The sequence below is a fragment of the Aotus nancymaae genome, unplaced genomic scaffold (assembly GCF_030222135.1).
Source record: "Aotus nancymaae isolate 86718 unplaced genomic scaffold, 86718_ANA_hifiasm-v0.15.2.pri h1tg000006l, whole genome shotgun sequence".
Lineage (NCBI taxonomy): Eukaryota > Metazoa > Chordata > Mammalia > Primates > Aotidae > Aotus > Aotus nancymaae.
The window spans coordinates 63,218,512-63,245,069 of record NW_026988417.1 but is presented as its reverse complement, the minus strand read 5'-3'; the positions used below and the strand labels follow the sequence as shown (position 1 = coordinate 63,245,069).

Here is a 26,558-nt window from a genome sequence, read left to right as displayed (position 1 = left end):
ATCCTTTGTGATACAAACAATCCAATTACTCTTTTAGTTATTTAAAATTTACAACTAAATTATTATTATTACTTATACTCAAATATTTTAATTATTGGGATGTCTTTAGCTTTTTATATTATTCAATAATATTTCCTTGTTATGAAAATATTTGTTCATTGTGCAAAAGTTTAAAAGTGTGATGAAAATAAAAATCATTCAAATATTATTAATTAGTGGAAGGAACTATAAGCATTTTGTTTTATTTGTCTCACTTCTAAACTATATATGTACAGAAAAAACTTTTTGTTTTGAAATAATTATAAATACATAAGAAGTTATAACAACAACAGAATTGTATATACACTTCAACCAGTTATACCTGATGGTTATATTTTACATAACTAAAGTATACTATCAGAAGCCAGGAAATTGCAGTTGGTACATTGAGTGTATGTAGATCTATGTCATCAGAAGCCAGGAAATTGACATTGTCACAAAGCGTATATATAGTAGTATATATAGTTCTATGTTATTTTTATCACATGTATATATTTGTATAACAACCACCACAATAAAAGTTATATATGTATATATTTTTAAATGAAAATAATTCTGCATAGTCTGCTTTATGACTATTTTCCATTTAACAATATACTGTATTGAGTACATTTTTCAATACAGTTACTATCTGTCCTACAATGGTAACATTTTTATGTCTGTCCTGTATTCCATTGTATAGGCATCTTTGTATGTTCATCTGGGATAATTTCTTTAAAATAGGTAAAATTAGGTGCTCAATGGCCATGGACTTATTTTTCTTATTTTTTTATTTCTTTTAATTTTATTATCCTTTATGTTCTGGGATATATATGCAGAACATGCATATTTGTTACATAGGTAAACATGTGCCAAGAAGGTTTGCTGCACCTGTCAACCTGTTACCTAGGTATTAAGCCCTGCCTGAATTAGCTATTTGTACATTAGCTATTAGCTCTCCCTCTCCTTGCCCCATCAACAGACCCTCGTGTGTGTTGCTCCCCTCCCTGTGTCCATGTGTTCTCAGTGTTCAGCTCCCACTTATGAGTGAAAACATGCAGTGATTCTTTTTCTGTTCCTGTGTTTGCTGAGGGTGATCGATTATTTTTTACTATAGTCACCTTGTTGCATTAGAAATAATTAAGATGACCCAGCATTTGCTAACAATTATTTTGTACCCATTAACCATCATATTTCACTCACTAACCACCCAAAATCCTTTCTGGCATCTGGCAACCAACCTTCTACTTTTTGTCTCCATTAGTTCAACTGTTTTAATTTTTAGCTTCCATAAGTAAATGAGAACATGTGAAGTGTGTCTTTCTGAACCTGGCTTATTTCACTTAACATAATGAACTGCAGTTCCATGTTGCTGCAAATGACTCAATCTCATTCTTTTTTTTATGGCTGAATACTACTCAACTGTGTATGTATACCAAATATTTCTTATTCATTCATCTATTGATGGACTCAGGGTGCTTCCAGATATGGCTATTGAGTACAGTGTTGAAATAAACATTAGAAGGCAGAGCTCTTAAATATACCAATTTCCTTTTTTAGAGTGTATACCGAGTAGCGTGAGTGGAAGAATCATCATATGACAGCTCTTTTTTTTTTTTTTTGAGAAACCTCCAAACTGTTCTCCATTTGTACTATTTACATTCTTGCTGACAGGGTAGGAAAATTCCCTTTTCTCCACATCCTTGCCAGCATGTAGTACTGCCTGTCTTTTGAATAAAAGTCATTTTAACTGGGTTGAGGTGATATCTAATTGTAGTTTTGATTTGCCTTTCTCTAATGATCAGTGATGTTGAGCATCTTTTCATATACCTACCTGCCATTTGTATGTTTTCTTTTGAGAAATGCCTGTTCAGATATTTTGCCTATTTTAAAATTAGATTATTAGAACTTTTCCTGTAGAGTTATTTGAGCTCCTTTTATATTCTGGTTATTAATTTATTGTTCAGATGTGTAGTTTGCAAATATTTTCTCCAGTTCTCTGGGATTTGTTACTGCTGCTTATTTAGTTCATTTGCTGAGGTCATGTTTTCCTGCATAGTCTTCACACTTACGGATATTCATCAATGTCTGGGCATTGAAGAGTTAGGTTTTTATTGTAGGCTTCATAGTCTGGGCTTCTTTGTATCAGTCTTTTTTGGAAAGACTTTCCAAGTATACAAGGGAGTTGAGTGCTGTGATCTAAATCTTTGGTCACTGCAGCCACATCTTCAATAAGGGCACCCCAATCCCACTAATATCATGTTTCTTGCAGACTTGTAGAGGTATTACCTTGGTGGTCTTGAATAAGATCTGGAAAAATTGTCTAGATTACCAGGCAGAAACTTTTTTTCTCTTCCCTTGCTTTGTAAGGTACAACATGATGTCCCCTTTCCTCCCTTGGGGAAGGGTGGTGCAAGCACTCCCTTAGTCATGTATGTCTCAGTATGTTATGTAACCTCCAAGTCCACTGGCTTTGAGGCCATCTCAGCACTGCCTAGACTGCCCTTTAAGATTATTTGCAGGTGAGCCTGTGGTGGTGAGGCTTGCTGAACTCAAGTTTCTACCACTGGGATGTGTGATTCCCCTGTAGATAGGATTGCTCAATATGCTTCCTTCATGGAGGGCTGTCAGCTGAGTTCAGTCTGGTTTTGCTTTCCACTGTGACAGGGCAGCATTGAGGTCAATGCAATATCTCATAATTGCTGTGCTCTCCCTCTCCCAAGTGCACAGATTCTCACCATGCCAAATAGCTGCTATTAAGGGTCGGAGGAAGAGTGGCATTGGCATTTCTAAGACTATCTTTTCTAAACTCTTCAGTGGCTGTTTAGTGATATGAAATTAAAACTAGGTACTGTGAGTGCTCACCTGATTTTTGGTTCTTATGAAGGTACTTTTTCTGTGCAGGTAGTTGGAAAATTTGATATTTCCTTGGAGGTGTGAGGAATAATTGGTAGAGGCTTCTATTCAGCCATCTTGGTCTACCCTCCAAGACAATTTTTAATTGAATGTTGAAGCTCTTTCATGAAAGCTACTTTAAATCTTTGTCACATAAATTAACATTTGATTCATCTCAGTTTTGTTTTTCTTGCTGATTTGATTTCTGGAGCTGCTGGGCATACTGTTCTGTCCCTGCCGATGCCACATAAAGGGTATAAGGTACTTTCTTGGACCTCCTGCTCTTGTTGGCTGACCTTTTGAAAGTCAGAGAGAAGCCTTGGGGCCTTGGAGTAACAGGGGTTCTCTGATACTGTTAGTGTGAATAGGTGGGACTGCCCATGAAGCCCATTTGTACTGCAGGAGCTTGAATGGCCCAGTGCTTCACTGACACTACTGACAGTGAATAAGTTCACCTACAGGGACCCCGGGTGTAAAGCAGAGTTTGGGATTCTCCACTATGATGTCTCTGTTGGCCTTCTTCTTTCCTGATCTTTTGAACAGGGAGAGCAGATTTTTCTAGATTCTTTGTTTGTTTCCCATATGCCTGTAAATGGTTCCGGGTCACAGTCCTTTTTGCTGCCCAGTCCAAGAGTTACAAGAGATGAAAAGGAAACCTAGGAGGAACTCACCACATTGGCATTACTCAGCTTTTTATCCAGCATGCTTTTAGAATTCTTGTATCATGGTCTGTTGAATAATTTCCAGAGCTTTAGTGATATTAAGTGTAGAGAAGCAGAACATAGTGAGTCTATACCTTCTAGTTGCTGAACTGGATGACCCAAAACTTATTTTAATGACTTTTAATATCTTTTCTTTGCCTCCTTTTTCTTTCTATATATTTTTATCAGCACCTAATATTTTTCTGGGTATTTAACTGGCAGAAGTGAAAACTTTTTTTTTCCCCACGATTTTGTTATTTTCAATTAGCTGGTATTCTCTTTAGTCACAGGGTCATTTTCTTGATAACGTGTGTTCTAGGACCTTGAAGTTCTTCCAAAAGACACAGTGGTCTATTTGTGGTTCACGGTTTGTTTCAAAACCTCTATAACTCAATGGTTCTAATCTCAAAAATACATTGCTGTATTGAAAATCACTTTTGATTGATTCTATATTTTAGCTGCTAATAGATAGGCCTTCCTGGCCCACAATTTCCAGTTAAAAAGTACTCTGCTATTTTATATGCTTATAGTTTAATTTTTTCCTAAATAAAACGTCTTTCATTTTATGTTTTTCTCCTACCCCCTGCCCCCCACTACAGATTATTTATGTGGCTCGTAATGGCAAGGATGTTTCAGTCTCATATTACCATTTTGACTTAATGAATAATTTACAACCTTTTCCTAGTACCTGGGGAGAATATCTGGAAAAATTCATAACTGGAAAAGGTACATACATTTTATCTTAAAATTAACAAGTAATTTTTTAATTTTAATAATCCTATTAACAATAACTCTTATGACTTTCAAAATACTTATTTTTCCAGCTCAGTAAAAAGTGTGTTCAAATACTATCTAAAACATTAAATCTAATGCATCTAATATTTTACTATGACATTCAATTTATAAAACCAGCATTAATCATTGGCATATGAAAGTATTCTATAATCTGTTCTCGGTTGCTAGATATCCATTCTCAGTCCCTGATCACAATACACATTGTTTAACTTGCTTAAGTAATTAGTTAGATATGTATATGCATATGTTATATTTATAGTACTTAGATAAATAGTTGATATGGGTACTTTGTAAGATAATAGTTTTCTTCTTTGTGAAGCTAAGTATAACTTTTTGCAGGTCAGTATATTTTTGTCTGAAATGTTTTCTTCATACTTGACATAAAATATCTGATGCTTATATATCCATAAATAGCTAATTTTACTTTTGAAAATTGGCCTCATATTCTCAGTTTCTTTGATTACTAACTTCCACAAACATTTTCACAATTTGACTTAACGTTCAGAAAGAAACACTTAATTTGATGAATGTTTATGAAAATAGACTTTTATCTTGTTTTAGTGAGCTATGGTTCCTGGTTTACTCATGTCAAAAACTGATGGAAGATAAAGGAAGAACACCCAATACTTTTCTTGTACTATGAAGATATGAAAGAGGTAAAATGGTAAAAATGGATTCTGGATAATTTCCCTACCACCTCATACTATAGAAGGATTAATATTTGCTTTTCAACTTAGTCAGTGGAGTCCAAAATGATGATTGCTTTGCCTATCCACCACGCATTTTTAACCCACATCTTGCTATGATAATTAATGACTTTCTAAATGTGAAATTAATGGTTTATTTTTATTCCTCTTGTCTCTTATGACTTTCTAAATGTGAAATTAATGGTTTATTTTTATTCCTCTTGTCTCTTAGCCACTGTGTTATGTTACACCACTCTTTCCTCTGCAATTATTTCCTACATTCACCAGGATATCACATGCTTATTGTTATCCTCTAGATATCTCACTAATTTTTAAAATCTATTCATTAATATTTTTAAATTGTTATTTATAAATTGTTTACTATATTTGGACTATCCCTTCCACACTTACTGTTTCACAACTATTATGTGCTAATTATCTTCTTTGTGTGTCTCCATTTTTACTTCTACCTCGATTTTCTAGCTCATGCTTGTATTAAGTTTAACATGCTCAACACTAATTTTATTTTTCTCCAACACGTAATCTTTTTATTATTTTACTCTCTCTCCACAATAAAAGTTGTTCTTACTGTCTTTGTTTCCTATATTTTGCACATCCAGTTGGTTCAGATAGTCTATCTATTGTATTCAAACTATTCCCTCCTTTCCTTCTTGACTACCTTACTCTTAGTGCAGAAACTTGTAATCATCTATTTAGTATAAAGCCGTATTAATTAAATACAATTACAAAGTTTCATGCCACCATTATGGAACTCTTCTACTTACATTGGCCAAATTCACACAGACACGCACGCACACACACCAGGAAAACATATGGAAGCTAGCTCCTTTACTTATAAAAACCTAAACATACAAATTAGAATGCTTTCAGACCTACAATAAAAATTACCAAATTTGTCTTCTTGGAAACTACATCCCGGCACTTAATACTGTGCATATCACATAAACAGGGGCTCGAGGTTACTTGCAAGGATCATTGATTGCTTCAATGAATAAATGGGTGAGTGGTAATATCCAAAACTTTAATGACATTAATGCTACTTTGCATAACACAGAAATTTGGCCCCATGTGAAATATTCCTTGCTCTAGCTAATTTTGAGAAACTCCCAGGGTGTTTCTTGTATCTTATCACAAAGAATACTCTGAGTTTTAATTCACTGCCCAAGTTTCATTCTCCATCACAGTTGTCCACATCCCATAAAGAATCTGTGATCTATGACTTATCATTGTCCCTTTATACAAGGTTTGAGATTATTCATGTTAATTTGCTCATACCACACAGCTGCAAAACCTAGCATGGTCTATGAAATTACAGTAAAAAAGTAATATGTCTCTTGAGAGCTTGTTTAGCCAGAGATAAGTTATAAATTCTTAATAAGAGAGAAAATTGTTTCTGCTCGCTAACAAATACCTCTCTTCATGTTTTTGGAGGGCAGAGCAGCACTTAAAAGCTTTAAGAAAAGAACAATTTTAGTGTCTGATAAAAGTCCCTTTTCTCCATAAGACTAAGAATACATTTCCTCTGCTTGGCTGCTATTCAAATTCCAAAACAACCATTATACTCTTTCCCATATAACATTTGAGACCATTTTTGTCCTTATTTAGCTAAAATGCTTTCAAATAAACTTACTCATTTTGATTTATAATCTAACCCCGTTACCTTTTTAGGCATGTCCATATATTTTCAATTTCCTTCAAACTTATAACATACATTGCATTTAGCAGGCAATATTTTTTTTTCTGTCATACAATCATTTGTAGATAACGTCATAGATAAGTTTAACGCAACAAAAATAAAGGAAGAAAATTATGGAATATACATCAATAATAAAATTTGAAAAAAAGTTCAGTAATTTACAACATGTTTATGAGTATCTATATAAATTCCCGATAAGTGAGGTAAAAGAATAATACATCAGGGGAAGATTCAGCCAGAGTCAGGACTCTGCTTTAATTTTACTGGTATATAGACTAACACAGTGGTTCCCAGCTTTTTTAGCACCAGGGACTGGTTTTGTGGAAGACAATTTTTCCATGAACAGGATGCAAGGGGGCTGTGGATGCATGGTTTTGGGATTAAACTGTCTCACCTCAGATCATCAGGCATTAGTTAGAGTCTCATAAGGAGTGTGCAACCTAGATCCCTCACATATTCAGTTCACAATGGGTTCAGGCTTCTTTGAGAATCTAATGCCACCACTGATGTAACAGGAGGCGGAGCTTAGGCAGCAGTGCTTGCTCCTCCACCACTCACATCCTCCTGTGTGGCCCAGTTCCTAACAGGACACTGACTGGTACTAGTCTGTGGCCAGTGGGTTGTAATCTCCTGGACTAATATCATCATTAATACTTTAGCATTAGCCAAATTATTCTCCAAATATTTTTGATCCCCCAAAAAAAATGCCCTCTATTTTCCTGTCCATCTATGTGTTTTTATAATACAACTACATCTTTTCTTTTGGGCTTATCTCCACTATCATCATGTCTGCTCTTTTACTCATTCTAACCACGGACACACCCTAAGTTGTTATCTCATTCTTCTGTCAGAGAGGACTGACACAGAAAATATAACAGATATTCTTGATTTTTAATATTTTATAATTAGTTTATTTAAAAATTAAGAAAACTAAACCCAAACAAATATGGATTTCCTATACTATTCAGAGTCAACATTTATAAAAACAGATCATAAATGTTTTTAGTTTTATAAATGCTTACATTGTGCTAATTTCTTGTTTATTGCCTTGGGCATTACTTTTTATCCACTGATAGAATCCAAAGGAGGAAATCAAGAAGATCATGAGATTTCTAGAGAAGAACCTGAATGATGAGATCTTGGATAGGATCATCCATCACACCTCATTTGAATTGACGAAGGACAATCCTTTGGTGAATTATACACATCTACCAACTACAGTGATGGATCATAGCAAATGCCCTTTTATGCCTAAAGGTAAATACTTTCCTGGGTTTAATTTCCCTCTTTTACTTTCTTATGAATCATAGTGAGCTAAGGATTAGTTCTGTGATCTCTACTAAGTTACTTACCCTGTTCAAACTTTACACTAAATACCTACCACCAAAAGTTGCTGAGATTAAAATTATTAAATGAAACAATGCATGTAAAGCTATTACTAGAATACCTTGAATATTTGATAAATATTTATTTTCCTATTTCCTACTGTGCTAAATGAGAGTGGTTTTGGCAATTTTGATGTGAGCAATTCCAAATTTGCCATTCTTGCTCCCTCAAATATTTGTCTAAATTGGCATAGATAAGCTTCCTTTCCCTCCTCAGTGAAATGTTAATTTCATTTAGTACAGTATCATAGTCTTTAAAGTCCCCATATCGCTTAGAAAACCATGGGAATTGCATTAAAAATAATTCACCGAATGGAGAAACTCTATTTTAACCTTAAGAATTTTTTTCCCTCTCTAAATACTGTCTAAACTATAAGTAACATAGAGTCCAAATTTCACTTAGAAGAATATGGCATTTACTGTTGAAATACGTTATTTTTACTTAAGCAGTCTGTCATGGCTTATTACACATAATATATGTCAAAATGTGTTAATGATAACAAAACATTTTACAAATTATTAACTTAAATAAATTTAAGAATGTATCCACCTAATAATGCCACATTTTGTTTTCAATAACTTTTATTGAATTTAAGGAGAGAAATAGAATTTCAATTTATATACTAGTACGTAAGCATAACCTTAGAATGTATTGTGCATATGAACATATAAAACAAAACCACTGATTTTCAGTAATATGATTAAATTTTTTGAAAAGTTGTTTATTAACTTATTAAAATAGCAAATAGCCCTAGTGTTTTCAAATTACGCTCTTTCATTTCCAAAAACACTACATTTAGCCTATTAAAAATAACTTCTAGAGTAAGAAAGCAGGTACATTTTTCATCATAAATTGTATGCATTATAAGTTTGAGCAAAGAAGACTGAAACTGATGTGTGTATATATACATATATATATAAAAAATCTGTATGCTTATACACAGATGTAAATGTATGTGTATGTACAGTCATCCCTTGTTATACATGGGGTATTGGTTCCAGGAACTCTGCTGCTGAATATACCAGAAACTGCCTATATGAAAAGTTGGGACTCCAAACATGTTGGTGGGTTTCTCATCATGCAAATACTGTATTTTTTAGTACTTTTAGTTGAAAATATGTCTGTGTATAAGTGAACCTGGCCAGTGCAAATCTGTGTTGTTTGAGGGTCAATTGCATTCATATACATACATATCCTTTTTCCTGGTAGAAGAATTAGAAAATAAATCTTTATTATAAACATGACTAATTTTCACTGTGCTAGATAACTGAATGTAATTTCCCAGAAATTTTATCTCAAATCATATGAATATTGATGCCATTTCATGACATCTAATTATGGTGTAGACATGAAGAAGACGAGCTCAGCATCTGGATTCTATGGCTTCCCCAACTTCAACAGAAAAAGGCACATGCTATTCTAATATTGAAGGCAGTCTTTATATACCCTCTGCAGGTGGTTAAGACCATACTTTTGTGGTCAGATTGATCTGAGGTTTATGCAGGCTATGCCATTCCCTGAACCTATGACCTGGAATACATTAATTAACCTGCCAGAGCTCTGATTACATCACTGGCAAAATAGAGAATATAATAACACCTATGGCACAAGATTCTGTGGAGTATTATGGCAAATAATATGTAAGCATTAAGGATATTTTCTGACAATAAATAATGCATACAAAAGTAAAAAGTATTATTAGTCTAAATAGTTCAAGATTCCTTCCTTCCTTCCTACCTTCCTGCCTTCCTTTACTGATGTATCCAGTAAACATTTAGAGTACTCATTCATTCATTAATATACATATAAAAAAACTACGGTTGGGTGCGTTGGCTCATTCCTGTAATACCAACACTTCGGGAGGCCGAGTCAGGTGAATCACGAGGTCAGGAGTTCAAAACCAGCCTGTCCAATATAGTGAAATCCCGCCTCTATTAAACATACAAAAATTAGCCGGGCATGGTGGTGCACGCCTGTAGTCCCAGCTACTCAGGAGGCTGAGGTAGAAGAATCACTTGAACTCAGGAGGTGTAGGTTGCAGTGAGCTGAGATTGCACCACTGTACTCCAGTCTAGGCAACAGAACAAGACTTCGTCTCAAAAAAAAAAAAAAAAGAAAGAAAAATAAAGGAAAACAATACTCTATGAATACCTATACCCAGCACACTTTCTTTAAAAGATTCAAAGGTAAATGAAACATATATTTGCCTCAAGAAGCTCACAATGTAGTAGAAGGTCATGTACCTAAAGGAATGCCAAAAGAAGTGAAGTATGAACACATACGTCAGGCACACTGAGTCCTGAAAGATACCATGTTAGATAAATCAATGTATTAGTCATACAATACTAGCATTGTGAGGGTGGGATAGATAACGTCCAATGTTTATTCATATGTCTTAAATTACAACAAACAGAAAAATCTGGGCTTTGGCCAGCGTTTATCAAAAGTTTTCTTGTGAAGCAAATGTGTTTGTGTATATTATAAAATTTAAGTGCAGATCAGATCACTGGAATGTTTTCTATATAACTTTTAATTCTTAAACCTGTGTTCTCCTCTGTTTTTAATGACAACGTTATGGATGCATTAGCCCCAGTATGTTGATGTTGAACCCTTATGTACATTCCAGAACTACTGACATCTGGTGAACATAGAACAAAGTGTAATAACTAGGAAACAACCATATCTATAGGAATGTTTTTCTTTTAAAAGACTTGAAAGCTTTATCAAACCATTGTGGATTAATGTAGCTCATAATTTAATATGATGTATTACTATTTCATAAAATAGTAAGATGTTTTTCTCTAAAAATATTAGCAGTGCATTAAAAGTTTGTTCAGTTCTCAAATACTTATTTATAAATACACAAGTATGAGAGATTAAATTTAAATTTATATCCTCAAAGTTTCAGTTTAAAAAGCATGGTTCAGGGATGTTATTTATTTGATATTAATGTTATTATTCCCACCTAAATTGCAAATAAAGAACAAGTCTAATGAATTTAGGGAAAGCAAGTATCGTCTTTATTGTAGCATTCTTATTTATAAATTCTAGGAAATGATATTTATCAACTTTTTATTTTACAGTTTGGTTGTTCTGATGACCAATTTTTTGTATGGTTTCCAAAAGTTACTTTATGAAATAAAATATGCTCTGACTATTGATCCAAGTATTCAGTGATAATCTCATGAACCAGGACCATTAGAAACAGTAAAATTATCATTCTTGGGAAATTATTGTGAAGCCCAGGAATTTAAATAAGAAAATTAGTCTTTCTCAGAATGCCTCTTCAAATGTCAGACTCTATTTAGTCATAAACCTCCTTTCCAGATGGAAACATTTATTCACTTTTTAAAAGACTTAAAAATTTAAAGGTTAAAATAATTTAAAGTTTGTTTTAATTCATTCAAATAAAAGGAAAGTCTTTCTTGAGGACTTCTAAACTTTTTCTCCATATACTGCTTTTTCTTTTTACGGAAATATTTTATTCTTTCCTATGTTTTCTTATTTATCTTTAGGGATCACTGGTGACTGGAAGAATTACTTCACAGTGGCCCAAAATGAGAAATTTGATGCCATTTATAAGACGGAAATGTCTGAAACTGCACTTCAATTCCATACAGAGATTTCAAGTGCTAAATCATAAATCTGAAGAAAGAAGAGATTGTCTATAGTTGATTGAAAGGAAGGTAGTTATTAACTGATTTGGGCAATCAAATGAATTTATAAAGGAGAATAATATGCTTTTAAAACATTGATTTTTTTCAGTGTTATTAATCACATCCCAATTTTGTCCCTTTGATTCTGAGGTTCCAAATTCTCTAAGGCTAAGGTTGATTATTATCTTTTTGTAACAAAGGAACAATGTAACAAGCTCTTCCTGCCTTTTCCTACACTAGAACTGATAAGGAAGAAGGGATTTATTTTACTTAATCTCTCATATATTAGGATTTAGAATTAAGTTCTCCTCCCTAGTACCATGGTCCAAGAAATGCTGTTTTCATAATGACACTATATTTTCTAACTCTGCCCCAATTTCCCTTTGATGAAAATTTGACCCAGGACACTGTGTTCCACTGCTGTCTACTGAGTTTCAAGTTGTTCTCTGAGTCATAGCTCATCTTGCACTGCCTGTATTTGGATAACATACTTCATGTCCCAGATCATGTACTTCAGATTTTGGAAGTATTTTTTCTACATCACACCCAATGTCAAAGTCTCCCAAGCGCAAACACCTACAATAGTCTCTGTAGAGTTCTTCCCTGGAACTGCAACTCTGTTCTGAGAGCTGGTCCTGAGGGCTGTGACCTACTTTCTATAGGGAGTCCTCTTTTTCCCAGACCCGTTTGATCTTCAGAGAATCACCTACTGCTTTGTTCTGGTCACCATTTGAGAACTTTAGTTACTTAATCTTATGTTTAAATATATTTGGATACTTTAATAACACCTTCAATACCCTAGACATGATCATAACCTTTGCTGAAAATTTCCCAATCTGGTGCCCAGTTAAGACTCTCTAGGCTGAGTCTCCACTCTGCCCTCCTGACCCAGTGTTCCTTATTATTACGTGCTTATGTCTATTTGTTTGATCTATGTTTTCTTGGAACATTTATTTATCAACTCCAGTTTTCCATTAGAAGTTGTTGTTTATATCTTCAAGTGCAGCAAAGCCTTTTTCCTGAGGTCAGATCGCCTGTGCCAAGATATATGGCAAGTCATAGTCCTCAAATTGAAGCTAGAGTACCCTGGGCCTTTACTTGTTCTGAAAGGGGTGGAGGTGGTGGTTTCTGACACATTGTTAGACTTTCTGAGCCACAACTGAGGTAGCTATGGTTTATGATGTTTTAACTTCACAGGTGAATCTCTGCTGTTAGCCAGGAATATCCAAAATAGCTCCTTAAGCTGTAACTTTTCTCTTTTCTAACCCCTGTAAAGGATTAGTCTAATGTTAACTATAAACCCCCTAGAAGTAGTACACCTATTATTCTGGAGATAGTTGCTTCTATAGATTTATTATAATATGTGTTATAAAGTATTTTAGAGTATGTAATATGTGTTTATGTTCCACAGAAACATATTTCATAGGAGTTAGTCTTGAATATCTAGAGGTATTATGAACTAGTTTCAGCTTTCTCCAATACTCTTGTCCACAAGAAGTAGACTAAAATAAATCGTGTATCTATTTGCTCTATTATATTTGTTAATTAATAAATTAATGTGGCCTGAATATATATGGATTTTTGATACTATGGTCTATTATTGGGGGCAAAAACCTCTGAACTATCCTCTAATCTGTGTAATAGATTAGCTACACTAACTTTCTTCAGTAGCAAAATAAAATAATTTCCCTTTGTCTAGTTTTACTTTGTAGAAATAAGACTCTGTAAATGGATTGTATTCAACAAAAACTTAGTAAATTTTAATTATGCCTCAGGTATGTTTCTATGCACTGAGTGAAGAGTGGAGATAAAAATGTAATTTAGATTTTCCTTTACATTTTTTATAGGTTGTTGCCTCCTTTATATTTATCCTCTAATGTAAGTTTCACTATCTTAATTCATCAGTTTATGTTTAACATCACACAGTGGCACCTCTACTATGATTTAAATACATTTGATATCCTTTGAAATCATTCAGAATGCTGCCAAATTAATTTTTCTAAAACAATGCTTTTATCATTATTTTTCCTATTCAATCATCGGTACAATTTTCAAATGAAAACACTTAAAATAATCTCATGTTAATGTCTTTCTCTAACAGAACCATGATGTAAGGACAGTGATAAGAAATAGCTGACAATGATATGATTATTTCCTCATCCATGGAAATTCTGCCTAATCAACTAAAGGGCTATTTTCTAAAAAGCCAAAGCATTGCTTACAAGAACTTTTCATCATTACATGGATAGACATTCAGATTAAACATTCAAAGGGAAATGTCATGTATTCACTTTCACGCCACCCTATTCTAATGTGTAATCTTCCTAACTCATTTTCTATCCACATTCTTCACTTTCTTTCCCATTGACTCTATGTTTTGTTTGGTAGAAATTGCATCATTGGAGGCTTTTGAGGGTTAAGTATTATGCCCCATTTCAGCATTAATCAACGTATAACTCTTCTCCATATTTGGTAATCCCTTTCATATACAGAAAAAGATAGTATAATTTATTCAAAATACTTGACATTAATGATATATGGGAAAACAATTATTTTGTGCAGTGATCTTCAGATAACTGGGAAAGGTCAGAGGAAAAAGAAAGACACTGATGATTATCAATGGACCCATGTATAAATTGTTTTTATTCTGTAAGCTATCTTCACAAATGTCTTATTATGTATGACCTAATATTAGAACTGTTATATATATTATAAGGGTATATATAAATATATATAACATTATCAAGACATTATTTCCACATTATCGAGACATTACTTTCAGCTGCTGTTTAATGAATACAATACAATATAATTTATTGTATTTGACATTATGACATTTAACTGGCTTATATTTTGAAATCTTATGTCTGCTTTTTATGGCTGTTTTAATTTTTCACCCTCAAAATATAGGTGAGTATCTTTGTAGTAGGTAAATCATGAAAATTAACAGCTTCTTCCCTAGTTAATAACTCTGGATATTGTTGTTTGTGCATGGAACAGATGCTAAATCAGGAGGGGATTTGAGGCAACATTGAAGCCCAAGGAATATAGAACAAAATATAAAACCACAAAATTTCTAATTATAAAGCCTTTTTACAATCAGGTCTTTGCCACTTTCTAACCATGGAAACTTGAGCAAGTAACAACTTTTCCGTGCTCAATTCTTTATCTGTACAATGTAGACAATAAGTATTTTTTGCAAAGATGAAACAAAATAAAATATAAAACAATTAGTATAGTACCTAGCATACTTTAATGTGTTCATTTAATCTTAGCGGCTGTGAAGGTAATCATTGTTAAAATCTTGAAATTTTATTTAACTAAAGGGGATTGAGGCATCAGATTTCTTGTTCCACACTGCTAACCGGCTTCAAAATGTACAGATATTTTGCAAATTACTGGGAGGCAAGAGATTCCTTGCTTCACTACTGTTACCATTGTTCTTTTGTTATTTGCTACCAAGTTAAATTTTTCACATGTCAAGTACTCCTGCTTAAGGCATTACTGTTAAGTACTAAATATTTTCAATGTATGTCAATGATCATCATTCAATGGAAAAGCACAGCAAGGTTGTAAAATTTGAAATAACACTTCAAATGACATATAGGTTGTAATAATCCAGCCATTGAAAAAATATAAAGATAATTTAGATACAGGCACATAGGTGAAGTGAAATTTCTCAGTGGGAATTTGATTACATGGGGAAGCCTGATTTTAAAATTTTAAATTTTAATTTATGTATTTTTGTATATCAGGTTCTTGCCATGTCACCCAGACAGCTATCAAACTCCTGGCCTGAAGTGATGCTCTGTCTTGGCCTCCCAAAGCATTGGGATTATAGGCAAGAGCCACTGTGCCGAGTCATGAAGTCTACATTGCCAAACTTAGCATTTGGGTATCACGTAAATTCACACATATAGTCTATCAATAATGCTTTGTAATCATTTTGGTAGCAATTGGGAAATTCCATGCCTCAGCATTTTTTAGAAAATGCCAGTGGACACATAGAAAATGATTTTTAAATATGCTTGAAAATTTTAAATGCAAATTTTATTGATCCTATTATAATCATAATTTTATTGAGCAGGAATTGGGAAATAGCAAAACACAAATGGGCTCTCTCCCTTACTTTATCATCTTACCTAAGAGAGTTGGTTGTACTTCTTATTGATCACAGCCTTTACTAATTATAAGAATAAATAATTTTCTAAATAATTATAGAATATGGTAATCAAATTGCATACATGAAATTGTGTAATTTAATTCAACATTAATATGATATGTAGAATAATATATATTTTATATTTTATTAACATTTTTATTGATAATTTATTAGATATCAGATAATCTTATAGAAGTATCAATGTATTCCATTTTAAAGCAAGCAAACTGAGACTTAGAACTGGGATTCAAATATAAGTCTTTCTGTCTTCAAAATGTCATTCTTCAACATTGCATGATACTTTGTAGAATTATATATAAATAATTACCTTCAGATATTAGATTACCTCTCAAACATGTCATAGAAATAATTAAGTAATGGTGCCTAAGCTGACAATGTTAACATTACAAGTTCTGTTTACTCTCAGAGACCTCCTATTGCAAGGATACTGCCTGAGAACTTGTGAAGAATAGATTTATGAGCACTTTTTCTCTATAAACTATGTCATAATTAGTCCTTGTTTATAGTCTTAAATAATGATGGTAATACCATAGTTCAAACTCATCTAACTTGAGTTTCAAGTGTTGATTTTAAAACTTACTCATTAGAAAGGAATGTCTCTGGTAAAATGCATAGAGTCCCAACAAATGATTAATAAGATAATGCAGCCTATTCACAAGATGGGCACTAACTGTACTCTGCCCTGTTCTATTGAGAGGGAGAGAACAAGACATCACAAGTCTTACGAAAAGGCTTCTCCTGCAACTTTGAATATGGGAAAAAAGGAGAGAAAACAAAATATTTTTACACAATCTGCATCCTCTATATTCCCTCCCTCCCTTCCTCTAGGACTATTGGCAAGAGTATCAAAATCATTGTGCATATTAGAAGTATTTATAAAAGAAAGATTCTTGTAGCTCTCTTTAGAGATTTTGATTAAGAAAGCCTGGAGTGGGACACCAATATACACGTTTTATATAAACACCAGAGGTGACTCAATAGCTGTATTATATATTGCAATGTCCAAGTGATGAACTATTCACTTTTCAAGTGATAGAGATGGATGGATGGATAGATAGAGAGATAGATAGATAGAGCTATAACAGGTACAGAAGAACTCCTTTGTACTAATGGAATTCATATTTATGAATTGCAAAAAATAAAAACATAAAACTTAAAGCCAATAATTTGAAGGAAAAGAGGAAGTTAAATGGATCACATAGCTTAAAACTGGCCTTTAGCCAAATATACAGTGCATTTCAAAATAAAATAAATGGGCAACTTTCCCAGTACAGTTTGCTTAGTGTGTAAACTACTGATTGACTTAAACAATTAGTATAAATTGGGTTTCATTGTGAACATATTTTTTTTATTCCCTGGGTAATTTTTCTTCCATTGTTTGAAAGCTAAGTTTCTGAATAGATTAGCATGTGGTAAAACTATGCTCTCTCATTGTTTTGCCTGAGTTGTTCTTATTGTCATATTTTGGGTCTTGGGCTTGAACCACACTAGGCCTCAGCAACAAAGCCAAAATGCAAGAAAAGTAAACAAGAAAAAGATAGCAATATATAATAAAAATAAATAGATATATAGTCTGTTCAAAGCAATCTAGTGGTCAAGGCATATTTTAGGGGTACCAAAGTTTCATCTCAATATCTGAATTTTTCATGGTCATTGAAGTTTTACCTTTTTTTTTTCAAGTATACCATGCAGACAGAAAACTTCAAAAATCATAAGTATACAGAGAAACTTTCCAAATAAACACACCAGGGCAACCAGATTTCATATCTCTGGATAATTTGGTTAATGTTTAAGAAATAGAACATTATCAGCATACCAGAGCCTTACCCTTCCAGTCAATATTACTCACAATGAAAACCACAAGTCTGATTTCCAACACCATGGATTAGTTTTGCCTTTTTATTTTTGAAAGTTATATTAATGGAATGCTACAGATGGACTCTTTTGACTTTCTGACTTTTTTCTCTCAACATTGTATTTGACTGATTTATCCATATTTTTGCATGTAGTTGTAGTTTTAATTTTAATTTTTATATAGCATTCCATTGTGAGAATATGCCAATATTTACTTGCTTTTGATGAACATTTCAAAAATTTTCAGTTTAGTTTATTACAAATAGTACTACAGTGAACATATTATTTACATTTTTGGTAAATATATTTTAGGTGTATTTTCCTTGAGTGTAGCCTAGGTATTGATTTCCAAATAATGTGATGTACATAAGTTTAAGACATACCACCATATACTTTTCCAAAGTGGTTATATTGACTTACAATTACACTAGCTGTACAAAGGCATTCGAGACCCAGATTTTATACTCATCAAGTATTATTTAATGTATTTTCATTTTAGCCATCTTGGTAAATGTGTATTATGTTCTGCTTATAATTGGTATTTTACTGCTGATAAATTTTGAGTGAGGTTTCCATGTTAATTCATCATATTGATTATTCGTTATACCTCTTGTGAAGTACCCACTCAAATTTTTTGTCTATTTTTTATGTATTATCCTATTTTTTCACTGATTTGAAGAATATGTGTGTCTTTGTATGTGTGTGCATATGCATATGTGTGCTTTCACATATGTACATATTTTTATGCAGGTATATGTATCTTTCCTTTTTATAATATATGTTTCCTCTTTTCAAATATCTTTCCTATTTTTATATTATCTATAGAAATATTAGTGATGTCTCCTATTTCATTCCCAATATTGATGATTATTATCTGTTTTTAAATATGTCTTGCCAGGTGGTTGTCAATTTTTACTCTTAAGAAACACAAAACTGTTGGCTTTTTTGATATTACATATGTTATTTCATCTGCTTATTCTATGACTTGAGTTTTTGATCACTTAACAATGTCTTTTGGTATTGTAAGTCTTAATATTGTTCAATTCATAATTTTTTCTGCATAGTAAGCATTTTGTATCCCACACAAGAAATACTTGTTTGCAAGAAGTAATAAAGATGCTCTTTTTTTCCCTGAAGGATTTATTGTTTACCTTTCCAATGTAAATCTAAGATATATCTGGAATGAATATTTTTATTCATTCCAGTGGTTTTCCCCACCAAGAGAAGATGATAAGAGATACCCAGCTGACTTAGCACAGTTTACTAAAAAGGTCATTCATTCCTCACTGTACTGCAGGCACATTTGTCATAAATCAGTTGTTCTTATAAATGTGAGTCTGTTTCTAGATTATTTTATTCCATTGGTCTTTTATAAATGTTTACACTAACACCATATTGCTTTAATTAATATAGCTTTAACAATGTAACTGAGTATCTGATAGTAGAACACCTTCAGTTTCATTTTCCCTCAAGAATGCCTGCTCAATTATTGGTCTTTTACATTTCCACGTACATTTTAGAAGAAACTTGCCAATTTCCCTTAAAAAAAAATGCTATGATCTATATAAGGATTGCATTTAATCTGTTGATCATCTAGTCAAGTAACTATAGGATTATAAAAAACTATGATTTTATTTGGGAATTATTTGCTTAGCTCTAATAATTTACTGTTTCAATGTACAAAGCTTAGACTTTTGTTAGATTCATTTCTCTATATTTGACCTATCTTGTTCATTTGAAATCATGTTTTTTTAAAGATTATTTTATCATTTTGTTGCTGGTATACAGAAATGCAACTGATTTTTGGTCTTAACCTTTTATTCAGAGACCTTACTAAGTTCATTGGTTAGTTTTAATAGTCTACAGATTCTGTCATGTCTTTTTACATACAGTATAATATCAGTTTATCAATAATAGTTTCTAATTCTTCCTTTAAAAACTTGGTAGCGGTGGCACTGGGCCCAACCCCTAGTGCGGTGTTGCAGGATGGGGCCTAGGCCTGGGCGGGGTTGGGGCGCGGGGGTTGAGGATGGAGCCTCCGAGGCCTTAGCGGACTCTGTCATCTCTGGGCATGCAGCCGTCCTTTCCTGACGCGACCGGTGTGATGGTGCCAGGAGGAAGGAAGCGCAGTGACCGCGCCTCAGTGGGAGCCGGGGTTCAGGCGGCTGAGGAAGCCCGCGGATGGCGCATCTGCTGACCTGGCCGCGGGCTCGGGAAGCAGTCACAATAGGGGCGGCGGCCCTGGGAGGAGCCGCGGGAGCCTCCCCCCGCAGACTGAAGGTAGTCCAAGTCCCAAGAGACAGCGTCTCTCTCATTCACTCTTTGATTATACCTCAGCATCACCAGCTCCTTCACCACCAGTGCAACCATGGGATATGACATCAGATAAGCAGGCCCCTTCAGTTCGACTAAGCCAACATCACTTCTTAGGGAAATGACGCAACACACCTGCTGGCAACAGAAGTCCTCCTGTCAGGCGCCAGAGAGGAAAAAGGGATTGTCTGTCTCGACCTACTTCCATTAGTCAAGATGAAAATTATCACCATCTCCCTTATACATAGCAGCAAGCAATAGAGGAGCCTTGGTCCTTCCAACCTCCGAATGTATCTCCCCGTCTGTTACATCCTCCTGCTCATCCATCCCAGCGGAATGCAGTCATAGCTGACATACATGATCAGCTCCATCAAGGAACAGTCCCTGTTTTTTACACAGTAACAACAGTGGCACCATGTGGGATTCCAGTTTGCACAGGCAGCACATCCCTGCTTGTAGTACACAGCAGGTCCCAGGATGCTCTGTGGTTTTCAGTGGACAGCACCTCCCTGTCTGTGGTGTACCCTCCTCCAAGGCTTCAGGCATGTTCAGTTCAGCACTTACCAGTACCATATGCTGCATTCCCACCCCATATTTCTAGTGATCCATTTCTTATACATCTTCCTCACCTTTCTCCCCATCATCCTCATTTGCCACCACCAGGCCAGTTTGTCCCCTTCCAAACACAGCAATCACGATTGCCTCTGCAAAAGATACAAAATGAAGCGGAACTCTTAGGAAAACATCTTCCAGTAGGAAGTTTTACTTACCCTCCATCGGCCCACCCCCATTACCTCCATCAGCTCCTTTGCAGTTCTTAACACAAGATCCTTTGCACCAGGAGCTGTCCTTTGGAGTACCTTACCCTCCATTCGTGCCTCTGAGGCTCACCAGATGTAGTAGCTGTCCATCCCAGCAGCCAATATCACCTCCCCCTTATCATCCCAGCTTATTGCCATATGCGTTATCAATGCTTCCAGTGCCACCTGCAGTGGGCCTAACTTTCAGCTTTGAATTAGATGTGGAAGATGTAGAAGTAGAAAATTATGAGGCACTGTTCAACCTGGCAGAGTGACTGGGAGAGGCAAAGCCTTGTGGACTGACTAAAGCTGATAATGAACAACTTCCTTCTTATTGGCTCAATCCTAACAACCACCAGCCAGAACAGACTTTGTGTGTAGTATGCATGCGTGATTTTGAGTCAAGGCAGCTATTTAGCGTTCTACCCTGTAACCACAAGCTCCATGCCAAGTGTGTTGACAAATGACTTAAGGCAAATTGTACTTGCCCAATATGCAGAGCTGATGCTACAAAAGTGCATTGGGATTCAGAATGACCAACCTAAGAAGCACAAATTTAGGAACACCCAAACTAAACTCATCACATGTATATATAGACTATCCATTGAATTTAATCTGTGTGGCTTCTGGCCCTCCCTTTACCGAAAGGGTCAATTGACCTTTCTTTACACTATGTGACTTAATCAACTACAAAAGCTTACAATTAGTCTTCACGGTTATGGAATTGTTATACTAACCGTGTGATTGAAACTCCAAAGGCTTTTTCTTTAGCTTAATTTTGTGTGTGCACTAACATTCCCTAGTTTTTGTGTGATAATTCTGAGTGTTACAAGATTACAGTGGATGTGATCTTTTAGCATGTGCTTTTATAAAATGTGGCCACAGTTGATATAGCAATCTACCTTATATAGAGCCTTCAGAAACTGTGAGTGGAAATGAATGCAGGGCAGGACAGTTGGTGATAAGTGTATCTGTGTGAGAGAGCATGCGCAACTACTTGTGTGAGGGTATGGTAGCTAACGTGTGTATGAGATCCTATATACCAGCATGACCAAGTTTTAATTATGCTGTAGTGTATAATCTGGTGTGTTATTTAAACAGCACTAGTAGTGTACACTGCTTTTTTTTTCCTTTTGTGTTTGCTGTTGCCCACTGATTGCTGAGGGTGCATCAATTACAAGCGCTGAATATTCTATCTTCTTCCCTTCCAATGAATAGAATGAGAAAAGCTTTACTTTGCTTCAGGCAGTTGTCACTTTCTCTTTATTGGTGGTCTTAAGTGGGTCAACTTAGGAAAAAGAAAGTGTAACAAATTCTCACTCCATGAACCTGATTTTTTTTATTCTATTGTGAATTTTTAATCTCTGACTTGCTGTTTCCAAAAAGAAGGTGCAATATCATACATCATCAGTTAGCAATAATTGCCTTTCAACCAATGATTTGAATGTTGATACTTTCCTGTTTTCTTTTTTTTAACGTTTCCAGTAAGTTTCTTAGAGAAAGTACCTGTGACTTTTTTAATGTTTAGATTTGTAGTCCATTCTGAAGATATTTGATTAATATATTTCTAAGAATTCCACTAGTCCTATGAAGTCTCACCTTGTTGACTTCCATCAGAATAAAATCTGTTAATTCAGCTTGACTTCTTATATGTGTTCTGTGTTCAGCTCCTGTAGGCAATTAAATTGTATTTAAAAAAAAAACTATATTTTTGTTGATATTAAGTCACTTGCCAGGCTCCAACTCTGAAAGTTGTCTAGTTCTTCTTTATCAAAATCCTTGTTTCAGGATGGATCAAGTGCTGTTACAGCTTATGTTCCTTAGACCAGATTTGTTTTGATGTTTTATTGCTTTTCCTTTTAATTTTTGTTTGAATGAGAAAAGTTTAATACATGTGTCCAGAATACTCACAGTATAAATGAAAAGTTGATTTTTGTATAAAAGTAATAATGCTGTTAAATGGGAATTTACCTTTATTTAGTTGATACGAGATAGTACATAGCTGTGTGGGTTCTTTTTTTTAGTAGGTTCTTTGAGCATAATCCAGATTGTTTAAAGTCATTTTTCCAGCAATGCTTAAATTACATTCTCATTATTTTCGTATATTCAACATTGTCTGCCTCTTCCTGCAGTTGATGTCATTGCTTTGTTTGCAATAGCACAAGTTTTATTCCAGTCAGGACTGCGGTAACTTGCTGCCAGCCCCACTCAACTTTCAACTGGCTCCGTGTCAGTTTTCCACTCAAACAATGTTACCTACTTATTATTGCCATGCTGCTTCCCCTCCCTTGAAGTGTCTATCAGCTCATTTGTAGCCTAGAGTCCAGTAAAATCAATTCACAGAAGCACAGTTTTGCCCTTTTTGAGACACTGTAGCCTCTGTCTAGTCATACAAGTAGGGTTTTTGCATACTCTATTTGCCCTTAGGTTGTCAGTGCACCAGAAATACATCTAAATAGTGGTGAAAATGCACGTTACTTTTAAATCATTAAGATATCCCTCACCTGTTCCTGATGAATAAAAAGTGTGTTAAAGACCAAAACTCTTGGCATAATAATCAGCTACATACAAATCACATATAGCTTAATCTTTATTTTTTTAATGAAAAAATTATGTTCAAAATGGCAAAAGCCCATCTTATACATAGACTCTTTTATATAGCTGCAAAAAATATATCTGTACATAACATTAACATACTCAGTGTTCATTTTATTAAAGCATGCAAGTAAAGCACTTTTTCTAATTTATATAGAGATACCTAATTAACAAGGCACATTGTATTAATGACTAGGAGAAGTTGTTTTGTTTTCCCTCCCTCTCTGAATTCTTATCATAATGTCCCTTTTTCTGTAAATTTTTGAGAGGCAGTTGGCAGTTTAGGAGGCAGCAGGGTCTGTTTTGGTAAAAACTTGAATTTCATTGTTGCGCTCATGATTGATCTCTTTTTAGTAATGTCTTTTTTTTTTTTGCATAGGGCTCATAGAGATGTGAGCAGACTTGCTTATTGTATTAGTGTGTATCAGGAACACAAACACATGTGTTCTGAGCAGCTCAGGCTTGCCGCAGTGATAACTTTGTGGCTAGCAAAAGAGAACAAACAGTTGATTTGTGCCCAGCTATTGTCACCTTGGATGACGCACCAGATAGCAGGCAGATGTTGGTTCATTGGCCTTAGACCTCTTTCGTCTTAAAACGATATTGGCTTTACTATCTTAGCTGTGGGTTTTTTGTGGATTCTTGTCTGCTTTTTGGCATGAATTGTCATCTTTGGTGTTTTTTAACCCCCACCTCTGAAAAAATAATGCCTCCAGGTGTCAACATCTCATATTTGGAATTTTGGTCCTTAATTTTTTGATTAAAATCTGGAAAAATGTGAAAGCATATTTAGATTTTATATACTATCTGAAATGTGATTTGTTAAGATTCTTAAATTTGGACCTCTTACAATAATTTTGCATGAGATCTACCAACTCACTTGTGGGAATATTTTTCACAGATATCTTTGGGCCTTTTCATTAGGAAACTGTTTGTCCCCATGTTAGTACATTTGGTTACCTCATTTTGAGGTTTGTTTCAGATTGTGAAACTCACAGGGTGTTTATTAGAGTCATTCGCTGAGTCATTTTCTCAAATCATATTCCATTGCATCAGTTAACATATAGTTTTAAATGTACATATTATAAATATCTGTAACCAAATCATTTGAAGGCTTGATAACTTTTTAACAAAGTTTGCACATTTTTTTTATGAAAGTTCCTAGTATTGCTTTACTAAGTAGTGCTATGAATTTTTACATTTAATCTCTGTGTCTAATTTTGGAGTCAAGAAGGTTGTTGGTAATAAAAGATGATGTACACTTAAAAATAAATAAAAATAAAGACCATATTTTTCTTTAGTTCTTGTGCTGTCTAGGGCATTTAATAAAATATTAAATAAAAATAGTGAATTGAGCACTTAGGCTTTTGTTTTCAGTCTCAGAAGTAAAGCTTTTAATATTTTACCACTAATTCTATTTTTGTAGTTCTTAAATTGAAATGGTTTAATTTGGTAAGAAAAATTTATATAATTACATGTTGCTAGCCTTTATCTTTATGCATATATTGAGATTATTTCTCTTTCATATTTTTTAATAGAGGTGAATTACTACTTTTTGTAAAATAACATAAAATCAATATTGCATTTTTGAAATGAACCCACTTGATTGTTATGGATTATCCTGTTTATTCCTATATTCAATTTACAAATCTTTGAGATATTTTTATTTATATTCATGAGACTAATATATAATATTTTTTCTTATATTTCCCATGTCAGATTTTACATCAAATTATAGTAGCCTCATAAAGAGAATTGGAAAGTGCTTACTCTGCTCCTAGTCTATGAAATGTGTGAATAAAATTCATGATATTTCTCTTTTAATTTTTGGTGAAGCCATTAGTGACTGGGATTTTCTTCGTGGAAAAGTTTTTAATAATAATTTCAGCTCTTTATTGTATACAAAAAAATTGTAATTTTCAATTTCTCTGTCAGTTTGACCACTTGTGTTTTTTGAGTAATTTTTCCATTTCTTTCAAAATTTTAATTTATTCTCTAATTATTTTATCTTTATATTTTCTATAGAAATATTAATGATCTCCCCTTTTTCATCCCTAATATTGATTCTTGCTCTCTATTTTTTAGTATGTCTTGCCAGGTAGTTGTAAATTTTTTTTACTCTGAAAAAACACCAAACTTACTTGGCTTTTTTGATATTACATCTATGATTTCATTAAATTCCATCTTTATATTTTTCTTAATTGAGGCTTGATTTTTTTTTGTTATTTCCAAGTTTCTAGGAGATTTGATTATTAATTTCCAGCTTTTAAAGTTAATATGACTGGGCATGGTGGCTCATACCTGTAATCCCAGCACTTTGGGAGGCCAAGGTGGGCAAATCACCTGAAGTCAGGAGTTTGAGACCAACTTGACCAACATGGTGAAACTCGTCTCTACTAAAAATATAAAAATTAGCCAGGCATGGTGGTGGGCACTTGTAATCTCAGCTACTTGGGAGGCTGAGAGAGAAATGTTTGAACCTGGGAGGCAGAGGTTGCAGTGAGCCAGGATCACACCACTGCACTCCAGCTTGGGTGACAGAGTGAGACTCCATCTTAAAAAGAAAAAAGTCAATACATAATAATTATACATATTTATGGAGTATATGTGATATTTTGATACATGCATATAATGCATAATGATCAAATCAGGGTAATTCAGGTATTCATCACCTTAAATATTTATTATGTTCAGAACATTATAAATTTTCTCTTCTAGCTATTTTGAAATACACTGTAAAATATTTGTAACCACAGTCACTCTCCTGTGCTAAACACCAGAATATATTCCTTCTAATTTCAGGATTTAAATTTTCTCATATGTGCATATAAATATAATTCACTTGAAATATTTTTTATCTTCACTCTTCAAACTTTCTGTCTTTGTGTTTTTGAAACAGGATCTCACTCTGTCACCCAGGCTAGAGTGCAGTGGCTCAGTCATGGCTCATTGCAGCCTG

At 34.0% G+C, this 26,558-nt stretch overlaps 1 protein-coding gene and 1 pseudogene across 1 annotated transcript in view; both read left to right on the top strand.

Moving 5' to 3' along the window:
- SULT1B1 (sulfotransferase family 1B member 1) overlaps positions 1-13,422 on the top strand; it is a 39,594-nt gene extending 26,172 nt beyond the window's left edge. Inside the window, 4 exon segments of the mRNA XM_064367626.1 lie at positions 4,214-4,340; positions 4,971-5,065; positions 7,889-8,069; positions 11,714-13,422. Coding sequence (XP_064223696.1) covers positions 4,214-4,340; positions 4,971-5,065; positions 7,889-8,069; positions 11,714-11,841 — 531 coding nt within the window. The 3' untranslated portion in view covers positions 11,842-13,422.
- Positions 13,423-13,699: 277 nt separating this feature from the next.
- Positions 13,700-21,682, top strand: LOC105731592 (E3 ubiquitin-protein ligase RNF38-like; annotated as a pseudogene).
- Positions 21,683-26,558: the final 4,876 nt, after the last annotated feature.